This window comes from Netta rufina (genome assembly GCF_964035555.1).
Source record: "Netta rufina genome assembly, chromosome: 4".
Taxonomy (NCBI): domain Eukaryota; kingdom Metazoa; phylum Chordata; class Aves; order Anseriformes; family Anatidae; genus Netta; species Netta rufina.
The window spans coordinates 69,522,446-69,533,911 of record NC_140127.1 but is presented as its reverse complement, the minus strand read 5'-3'; the positions used below and the strand labels follow the sequence as shown (position 1 = coordinate 69,533,911).

General features: G+C 40.7%; 1 protein-coding gene across 1 annotated transcript; it reads right to left on the bottom strand.

Moving 5' to 3' along the window:
- Positions 1-1,474: 1,474 nt before the first annotated feature.
- Positions 1,475-8,595, bottom strand: LOC311209278 (histone RNA hairpin-binding protein-like; the record flags this gene model as incomplete). Its single annotated transcript, XM_084286542.1, has 8 exons — positions 1,475-1,591; positions 2,326-2,410; positions 3,561-3,710; positions 4,426-4,557; positions 4,789-4,848; positions 5,416-5,520; positions 7,853-8,020; positions 8,231-8,595. 8 exons carry the CDS (start codon positions 8,593-8,595, stop codon positions 1,475-1,477), a joined length of 1,182 nt encoding a protein of 393 aa, XP_084142668.1.
- Positions 8,596-11,466: the final 2,871 nt, after the last annotated feature.

Genomic DNA, 11,466 nt, shown 5'->3' with positions numbered 1-11,466 from the left:
AAAAACAAAACAAAACACAGAATACCCAACAGCAGGTAGTCATGATTTGAAATGGTGTTCCCAAGGAGCTTCATGTGCACTTGCCTGTCAGCCCTACCACCCAAGTTAGAATCATACCTTGACATTCAGAACTGTTACTGAACTCTAGTTTGAAGGCCATTTAGCTAGCATGTACAGAACACCAACACCCAGAAATTCCATGTTAGAGATCAAATCAGGTGAGGTCCTGTTAACAGAGCTTTAACTGTCCACATAGTTTTTCCAGAAGTTCCAGAGAACACAGCCTTGTAGCCAGCTCATGGATACCTACTAATCTAAACTGCTTTGAAGGAGACTGCAAAAGGCGCACCCATTACAAACCAGTCTTAAATTCACCACAGTGGCCTGCATACAAACAGATTCTAGGTCTTTCTCAGAGTCAGAGGACATTGCTAAAATCCATATAATACTCTAGCTTATTATTAATATCAGTCTCAGATGTATTGCTTTCAGTATTTTCTCTGCGTTTTGTTATCCACAGAATAAATGAAGTTGATTAGTTGTCATGAAGTTATTAACAAATGAAGTCGTTATCCACAGTAGGAAATGAAGTTGAAGAGTCATAAAGAAATGCACATCCATTTATTTTCCAGCAACATCCCATACAAAAGCAATAGAAACATTAACTGCTTTCAGCAGAAAGTCTGTACAGTGTTATCATTTACAAGTTTTACATTTAAAATTGGCAAATTAAAAAGCATCAATTATTTTCCCTAAACATTTTGTTTTCTTGACTGTATTAACAAACAACTCATTAATATTTACAATTCTCAAATTCATGCTGCTTCTTAAAACAATATTACTGCTACCTAGTCTTTACAATATTGACTAATTTCTTGAGTAATTCTTCTCCAATTGTTTCAGAAACATTTTTGCAAATAAAAATAATCTTTTTTTTTTTCATTTTTAAAAGGTAAGGCAGTTTAAACTTTAGTGACTGCAACAGACAAGTGTGCTAGTACTAATCAGCAGTATGCTTCAGCTACCGCCTGCATTACTTCCAGACAGATCTTTGTAGAGACAGATGGAAAAGCAAAATGACATACAGACGCTGAAAAACATTTCCCTATTTTGCTCTTGATCTGCAGGTGGACAACTGAAATAAGGGATGCAATGGTGCAAAAAAAATAAATTGTAAGATCTTGCTGAACTGTTTATAATCACTTGAGAATAGCACTGCCTTTGGCTATTTTTTTCTATTGAAAGGTTTTATAAAAAAAATCTGACATAAGTTAAAAAGAAGTCACACAATTTAATTCTATTTTTACATAAGTTTGGTCCAGAGAGTACGTAGACCAACCATGACTTAGAGAACAGTCTTTAACTTTGCTTAAACTTTCTTACTATTATCAGGTAGAAAACACCCAGTTTATGAATCAAGCTAACCTCTCAAAATTAAAAGGAATTTCCCCTAAACCAATTTGCATAAGACTATTTAACTCACAGTATTGAAATCTTTAAGTGGCTCACTCAAACATGCTTCCAAGTCAAATTCACCTTCTGCTTGATAGTCAATGTGTCTAACTTTGGTGGGAGTGCCAGAACAGGTATCCTGGAATACAAAAAATGTTAAAAATAAGAAGTTAAATACAGGTTTGCTTATGCAATAATTCATTTAACTTCTTCAGTTCATTTAAACAACTCTGTAACGGAGACTTAAAAACACTTTTTTTAAAAGGCTATATAGAAACCTTAGACTAGTCTGAAGAGATTTAAGTGAAGGCCATTCAACCACTTTCTAAAGTTTCTTATGTACATCTTAAGGATCAGTGTATGCATATACCAAAACGTTATACAGCATCAATAATCATCACGAAAGATGTATTAACAGCAAGAAAAGCACTAGTAAATCTTTAGAAAAGGGCACTGCTCAGCTGTGCTACGTATTTTCTAGGTACAAAAAAAGCCTTCAAAATGTCCACTCATGCCCAGAAAACTACACCAATTGTTTCCTGTTTTAAAATCAGATATTGCAAAGTAAAGTAGCATTTCCTCTCTACATCACAGTTCACCAGTGACATGTTTTGAACAGGTGTATTCTCTTCTGCAAGCTATGAAAAATTAGGTAAGTGATCATCTCAGATGACAGTTAAGTTACGATTCTCTAAATTCAGGCTACAGACAGACATTGATTACAGCTGTGAATGTGTCTGAATTTAGTAATTGCTCAGCCCCTAAACACAGCTGACTGTGGAGCTTCTTGTGTATTCAGGCTACTCTGGCCACAATTCTAATTAACGGACCAATTACTAAACAAATATTTATGCAAATGACAGGCATTCTTACATCATTATCTTGACAGCTCGTTTGAGACTCTGTAGAATGGCTTCCTACGGATTCTGTCTCCATCTCACCAAGGTCAACAGGACTACTGTAAAATAATTAAAAAGCATACACCTTAGAACCAATTACATTTTTTAACAGGAGGTTTATTGTAGTTTATGGGCGCAGACCGGAAAGCTATGTCAGAACAAGAGCAACGAGACCTGCAGAGGTTATACAGAGGTGACAGAACTGCTGAGACAAAACAGAACGGCAGGTTAACTTACACAGCCAAAATGACTGAAGACTATGTTAAAGCCTTGAGATTGAGTACTGCAACTAAAACAACCCAACACTCAAGCAATGCCTCAATATATAGAGAACAACAGTTACGGAAAGAGCAAAGAATTTTTATTTCCCTGGGCAAGACTTTCATTAATTTGATTTCCACACAAGATTTAAGAGCCACAATACACAGAACTGGACACTAGAATCTGAAGACAGACTAGCATTTCAACACCAAAAGATACCGCAGGTTTCAGGATGAAATACCACTTAACTCCATTCTTGTTGATTACAAGTAAAAGAAAGCTAAAGTGAGCCCTTGCTTTTTTAGATCCACTGCTCCATATTGATTTTAAGATCATCACCATTGTTTGGGGGGGGTGGGGGGGGGTGCGCCAAGGGAGGTGATCAAGTAGTCTGTCACCACAAATCTGTTCCCTGAGGAATTAGTTACGTCTGCATCCCTTCATTCTGTAATACCACAGTTTTATTTTGGATATTCCCTGACCAGTTTTATTGCTTTCTGTAGAAAAAAATAACTATTTGCATCATTCTGTTCTGAGCTCAGTATTCATGAGATCTGTCAGTCAGAATTCTCCAACACTGCTTCTACCACAGATTAATCAATTTACACTGCCCTGAAAGAACATTCTGCCTTGCTGGTGTGATATTTCCCTCTATAAAGCACTGCAGCATGAACTCTGATCTCATCCAGTGGAAATACATTAAAAGAAATGAGGGGTATATAGATATGCCCTTACAAGTCCACTCTCACCAATTAGGTCCAGAAAGCTGTTACATACTCTGAGAAGGAACTGAGTAGCAATCAAGAACACTAACTGTGGACAACTAACTAAGGAAAACATTCAGTAATCACTGACTTGTCTCCCAAATAGCTACGCTGCTTTATTTTTTGAACATAAGGTGTTGTGTTTTTTTAATATATACATTTCTCTTTAAGATTCTATACATACATTTCTTGCAGATCACATCCTTCTTCAGTAGGTGGATCCCAGGAATGCAGTGCAACTTTCCATAGTTTTATTTGTTGGTCCCATGACCTACGGCTGTACTTCTTAAATTTATTTGGAGTTCTGGGGTGAACTCCTGGTATACGATGGCATCTGTATTAGACATGAAAAAATTATTAATGCTTTTCACACAGAGATATCAGGTACCTGTAAAAGTTAAGACAGATTGCCTGCTGCCCATGCTCATTACAACCCAGTAAATTCTAAGCAATTTTTTGAGGAAAAACTAACAAACAAAAACCACCAGCAAAAAAGACTACTGCACAATTCCAATACCCAAGTGAAAGGCTGGCATCTACATGTGAAAATTTTAGTTCTTCCATTTTTGCATCAAGTGAGGAAAAAAAAAGTCAATGTTAGACCTGAAAACTTAATTATCCAATTTCCACATATAACATATAATCCAAACCATAAGAGAAACCATAGTCCATTTTGTCTGTCAGTTTACTAATGAGAAAACTGGCTGCAAAAAGAAGCAGTTTCATTTCCTCTAACTGACAAGCACAGCAAAAGAACTTACACTTTCATTTCTGCAGCATGAGGAAGTTCGAAAGGAAATGTACATGTACATTTCCTTTACATGTACATTTCCTCATGTACAGAGTAGTTGTAAAATAAACAAAAATCCAAGACACATTTAATTTGTTCATTTCGCTTATCTGGTAAAAAAAAAAAAAAAAAAAAAAAAAAAGTTGTAGTTTCATATGTAGATACCTCAGATATCAAGTTTAGTATGTTCACATGCTTTCAAAGAACAGATATGACCTCTATTTGTACGTTTAGTTTTCCAGAAACTCAAGCAACTTACCTAGGAACTTCTTTAATGTATCTATCGTACGCAATTGTATTTTTTCCATAGTTTATCTGTTTTTGTCTTCTCATCAAAACCACTTCATCCGTCTCAAGTTCTACTGGTGCAGTGGACTCCTTTGAATCAGAACTAAGAAAAAAGTAATATAAAATGGGGGTACCAGAAAATAAGTGATACACCTAGAACAAATTTGTATGCCGCAAATTAAAAAGAAACATTAAAAAATTTAAAATGGATGCTGAGAATGTTACTGAATTTCAGTATCAGGGGAGACCTTGGATGAACTACTTAGTTTTCAGAAGCAACACAGCACATTTGAAAATTCAAACCTATTGTTTGTCAGCTAAGTTAGAAACCTACCTTCCAGAAGAGGACCTTCTTTCTCTTGAAAACTCATTTATCAGTAGTTTTCTTCTGTATCTGTAAGAGTTCAAGTCAGTAGTAAGAATATACGCAAAGAGAACAGACAAGGCTGCACTGTCCCAGCTCACAGTTAATTTTACTTCTCAGTTAAACAGTAGCCTTAAATAAGTCAACCTAAGTACCTTCCCACTATGGAACAGTTGCTTCAGTTTTTCCCTAAAAACAAACAAACAAACAAAAGCAAAATAAAAAAAAAAATAAACAAAGCAGAGCTCCAAGAACTTTCACTTCTCAACTCTTCTGTCTAAAAAACCTTCCCATGGTAAAAATACGCAAAAACAGTAAATATCAAAAGGATATTCAAAGGAGATCATTTAAATCTGGAGACACGGGAGAAGTTTTGTCCAAAAAGGAGAGGTTTAGTGACTCTCCAGTGTGCTACGTCACTGCTACAGGACCTAAGCCACAGCTAGCCTAAAGCAGAACTTGCTACCTCTGACTCTAAGGCCAAGGTTGGTCTGGTTTTACTACAACAGTTAAGTTAAAAATACAAGTCAATACAGATTCTACAAGAAAACTGCCATTTTCCCTCCTTTCTCCACATCTTAAAACACCCATGGGTACCTTGCAATTTCTTTGTTAACGTTGGTTCTCATTTCATCTTCTTCCACTGCAGCTGCCCAGTCTGAACACCGGGAAAGGGGGCCAGGGCCTTCTGGTGTTGTAAAACTGAAGAAGAAAAAAAAGTAAGAATTAACTTTGTTGTATTTCATCCCTCTCCTACCATCTCCCCCCTTCACAGCTCGATAGCTATTTGATATATTCATGTACAGTAATGACAATTCTGAAGATCTTCTACGGTTCTGTAGAAGCATTTAAAATGCTGCAAATGGCAGCATTTTAAAACCAAACAATTGATAGATCCACTTCGAGGTTGTCTGTTTTTGTTTTGTTTTTGTTAAGAAGTTTAGGTAGGTATCTGTAGAAACTAACCACTGTAGCAAGTTACCTAGCCTACACTTCAGTAAGTTTAAGTTGGTTTCCTTCAGAATATGGTATGTGAATTATCGTCTTCACTCGTTTACTCACTTCCGTATTTTCACTCCACTAAACAATTTATCAAATATTTACTTTCATGATTGCAGACTCGTTAGCTATAGGAGACAAAAGTTAGAACATGTAATTTTATTGTACAGATCATTACAAAACACACTCAGTTTTCAGTTGGTAACCTGAGATTTGCTCTGACCTTGCAAACAGCATTTAACAACTTCATTGCAGCCCATTAACATCACGAGCAGACTTGGACTATTAAAAGGGAGTAAGCTTATAACCTTTCCCAGCTGACAACTGCCTACATTCGGATTATTAAATATGTTTTCCAGACCACCTCCTGTCCTGATGATTTATCTTCCTAAAGTACAAAATCAAAACCGCATCCCACGGACCAGAGCTTTTTCATTAGATCTGGAAATTCTCTGGAGAGTTGCAAAGGTTCTGCCCAGAGAAGTCTCTTGAAGTCAGGGAATTTGACCCATCTGCACTAAAAACAGCTCCAAATCCCTTTCTGCTCCCAGCTCAGAAACGGGCTTGCACTACTTTAATGTTTTTGTTAAATTCATGCTGGAAGTCCTTTTTAGATGAACTCCAGTTGCCAACTCAAAAAAGTTACAAGTCACATTGCAAATATCTGTTCATCCAAAAATGATTTCTAGCATTTACTTAAATCCATCTCTAACTGAAAAAGCAGGTTCCATTTGGTTACTGCTCCCCCATGGAAGAAAATGGTGCACTGCTGACTGTCCCAAAATAAACAATTCAAGCATGCTTCCTGATATTAATTTAGTAATTTATTTTTTATATCAGCCTTTCATCCATTGATCAATCTCTTCTGGGCTTATCATCAATGTGTACTTCTAGGGTACAACCCATCTCATTCTGGATCAGAAGCCTAGGTTCAATCAACAGGGCTGTATGCTGCAACTCCCATCCGCTGATGAGAGGAACAAAAGGGACCCTGGTATTTATAGCTCAGATTTAACAGTGCTATAAAATAAGATACATTCACTAAATTGTCATTTCCTGTGCTGGGGAAATGGTAAGGAAGGCAAATGGCAAGGAAGGCAAATGGCAGCACTACGAACAGAGTGACTGACCTCAGAAGTGGGTCCCCATACATTTGTTTAGAAACAACTTTTTGGAATGATGTAGCATCCTCAGAAGTAAGACGAAAAATAAGAGCAGATCACTTTGCAGACTTGCATGTTTCATTAGCCCACTTTTTTTTTTTTCTTTTTTTTTTTTTTTTAAACCATAACAGTAAGCACAGCCTGTACCCACAAAGACAGACAGGTTGGCTTGTGATGTTAAGCATGTCATGATAAACAGCAGTAAACAGGCATAAAGCACAAGCATAAAAAAAAAATGAAGAAAAACAGTGCAAATCATCAGAATTAATCACAAAATGGCCGAGGCTGGAAGGACCTCTAAAGATCATCTACTCCAACCCCCCTGCTGAGCAGGATCACCTAGAGCACACTGTGCAGGATGGCATCTAGGCAGGCTTTGAGTATCTCCGAAGAAGGAGACCTCACAAGCTCTCTGGGCAGCCTGTCCCAGTGCTCTGTCACCCTCACAAGGAAGAAGCGTCCCCTTGTATTCAGTTGGAACCTCCTGTGCTTCAGTTTGTGCCCGTTGCTTCTCACCCTGTTGCTGGGCACAACTGAAAAGAGCACGGCTCTATTGTCTTGATGTTCTCCCCTCAAATATTTATACATATTGATAAGGTTAAAAGATTAAAGAGCCTTCTTTCTCAAGGAGCAACTCCAAGACACCACAGTAGATTATTCTCTCCTATTTACTGTGCACTGAGCTGTGTCAGGGGAGGATCATAGCGTGTGTGAGGAAAAACCGCCTTGCTGTGCGGACACTCAGACCCTGGGACATGATCCCGGAGAGGTGGCTGGTGCCCCACACCTCTCGGTGGTCAGGAGGCATCTGGATGCTGCCCTTATCGGTGTTCCAGCAGGGTTTTCCCTGAGGGGAGCAGCCCCAGACCTACCTGCCCAGCCTGCCGTCGGCTGCCCTGCCGGAGCTCTCGTCCCTCGCCGCGCCGCCGTCCTGGCTCTGCCGCCTCCGCTTCCCATCCGCGCCGCGCTTCCTCCCCTGGCACCACCGAGGAGCAGACTGTGGGCTGCCGGCGGACAAGACAAAGCCGTTATTTCCACCTCTATTAAAAATAAATAATAATAAAAGAAAACGACTCCCCGCAACGACGCGGCGTCCCCTCAGCGAGGGGCCGGCGGCTCGCAACATGGCGGCGGCGGCGCCCCCCTCATGAGGCGGCCGCGCTGAGGGGGAAGCGAGGGAGGGAAGCGAGGAGGAAGGGGGTGAAGGGAGATGGCCGAGGGGGACCTCCGGGCTCCCCCATGGCTCCTACCTGGCGGTCTCGGCGCCGTGAGGGCTCCGCTGCCGGGCAGCCATGGCGTGGGTCGGCAGGGAGCGCAGCCGGCCCCGCTTCGCATCTCCCGCCGCCGCCGCGCCGAGCCCGCCTCCCTGCCGGCCCCTCCACCGCGGCGCCCCGGGGGGACACACGGGCGTGTGGAGGGCTGAGGAGGGGGAAAATGCGGCCGCCGGGCCGCCGCCGAGCTTCGCCGAGAACCAAGAGGGCTCCTTGGTGGTTGATGGAGGAACGGGAGGCTTCGAGGAGCTCCCGGCTCCGTCGCCGTCCCCCCCGCCGCCATGGTTGGACCCGGCCCGGGGCGTGTTGGCGGGAGAGCCGAGCGCGGCCCCCGGCAGCGCCATGGCTGAGGCACCTCCCTCTCAGCACCAAAACCCCCCCAAAAACAGGCGAAAAAGGGAAAGGGGAGGCTGGCCGGGATTTAAAGGTTAAGGCCTGGAGGCAGCAGGATGGCTCTTTAATCCAGGAGGAGGATAAGGGTATTTAAACGGCCGCTTCAAGCCCAAACTCAAGAGCTACAGTATAAATTTGTATCTTATGAAGAAACATAATCTTAAATAATAATTAAAATCAGTATTGAATAACAGTGCTTATGCCACGAGGTCACTAAGCTTCTAAATAAGTGGAGTTTTTTGTGTAACTATAATTTCAAGCACAGGCATCACGAATTCCCATGCACCTGTGAGACCTGCTACAGGCTGACATTTACCAGAAACCATCTGGAAAACACCCCCAGGAAAACACAAACACACCTTTAAATAAAATCTCTTTCTTTTATTATTTTTGAAATGTAATAACGGCCAGATTTCTGCAGATTCTGTCAGTGTTCAAAAAGTGGCAAGGTAGAAACAAGAATGGGATGTTTATCTAAAGATAACATATAATAGTCATTCTAGACTTCTGGTCATAAATTTACTGCTGTCAAGGGGTTACTTCTCAGGAACTGTAAGCTTTTTAAGAACCATTGTTATCTATGGCCATAGCAGCACTCTCTTGCTGTAGAAGCTGGCACAATTTTGCATTAATTCTAAGAATGCAGTTTCCTGCATCGCAAACCCAGCAATCTTGCACTGACCCAGGTGGCCCCTCCATTAGGGGCATTTGGTTACCACCTGCAGCATGGGATAACTTATTTTCCACTATCCAGGTCTTCATCATGTCTTTTAAATAAATAAGTAAAAAAATATTACCACTGTACAGCAGCTAACTTTGAAGGTAAACACATCTTAAATGTCCTGCTTTCAGATCTTAGTGTTTTACTGAGCATGGAGCCAGCCTGTTGTCACAGAACAGCAGCATCTCGGAGACTTCCTACAACAGATCTCAAAGAGAAAAAGCACAGGACCTGCCTACAAACTTTGAGAAAACACCCCATGAGGTGTCTCTGGGCATAAGAGCAAAAGGAAGAGGTCAGATATAAAGGTCTCAGATCAGCACAGGGATCACTGCAGTATTACCTATGTGCTCTTGAAGGCCGATAGGAGGCACCTACCAGCTCTGAGAAGCTCAGCATTGCCCTGAAGTGGTGAACATCCTCTTCATGGTGATTTACAGAGCTCACTGTCTCTTGTCTTCCTGTAACAAGCGAAACTCACGCTATTAATTTCCTCTAAAAGGCCCAAACGCTATTTAAGCACTTGGCTAAACTTTCTTTTGCAAAGCTGGGCCAAACAACAGATAGATGAACAGAGACATTACCACAAACCTCCCAGCAAAATGAACAGCTTCAAATTGAAAATGCTCACTGCCTGCCTGCCCTTGTTGTGCCGCACCAAGCCAGACCAAGAGTCTTCAGCCACTAATTTGCAATAGCTTTTAGACTTTAAACAGTTTGAAATCTCAGCGGGTAGGTGGCTTGCTTTGAGTTTTTGCATTATTTTGCTTAATTTTACAAATGGAAGAAAAGCAAAACCATTAAGAATGCACTGAAATTAGTTTTCACTTATAAAAAATTCATCTGCATTCTCATTATATACATATATACACACACACCAAAAAATACACACTTATATAAATAACTATACACTTGTAAGTGTTCTTTTTACTATTTCATGATGCTCTTTGGATAGTATCCACATACTTTGTGCTCCTGGCTGAAATCAGTAGTATTTAGGGAAGATGCAAGGGAGAACTGAGTTTACTTTCTGTCACCTCGTGCTCTTCCCCTTCCCTCCCCCCAAAGTTTGTACACAGGTCCTGCATTTTTCTCCTCTGCAAGACCTATTGCAGGATGCCTCCAAGTTGCCCATCTGTGTGCGGTAACAATCAGGCTGGCTCTGCACTCAGTAAAATTCTAAGACATGAAAGCAGTACAATTTAAGTGATGTAAGCTTTGAAGTTCCTTCCCCTTTGCCCACGTCTCTTGTTCAGCATTTGTATAAAAAATACATGCTTGCACAGGAATGTTTCTGCTGCAGTAGCACTGCTCCTTTCCCACACCATACTACAGATAACAGAATTGTGTTTCTGAACCAAGGACACTCTTGCAGCTCAGCGGAGGTTCAAAGCAGATACAAACCAACCCATTTCTTCCAGCCTTACTCTGAGATCAGTTGACTTGTTTACCTGAACTCATCCAAGCTGCCCGATAGAGAATGGTCCCAGCCTAGAAGATGCACAGTGCTGTTAGCATAGCACTGCATTCAGTTTACCGAGCAAAACTATCTGCTGGAACACAGATGAGGGGTTACAGTTGTCTTGCAACTTTTCCATCCTTTCCAGCAAAGAAAATCCTTCAGAAAAGCACTCTCACACTCCAGTGGGAATCTTAAGGGAACAAGGAGATATCTTCATCATTGTGACCTCAAAGGAACAGTTTTTTTTGTTCTTGTTTTTAAAAAAAGACACAGTGGCATTTCAGAACTGCTAGTGAAGGACTGTTTCTACAAGCACAGATAATGTATCATCTGTAAGGTTATTCTCCCAGTGGAAGATACATGTCACTTCTTGAAAGAAATTTAAACCTGACTAGCGAAGTTCGGAATTTATTTTGGCATAATTACAAACTGAGCACAGAATTATGCAAACTGCATTTAATTAAGAGGTAAAAGTAATGGAAAACTATCAACTGGAAACTGAGCATGGAATACTAAATTTCAGCTTTGCTTACCTGAGTTATAAATCCTTACATCAAATAGTTTCAGATAGATAAACAAGCAAATGGATGGATTGCATTCAAGTTTTAACTGCTCTATTTAGACTGATGGTGTTGCTAA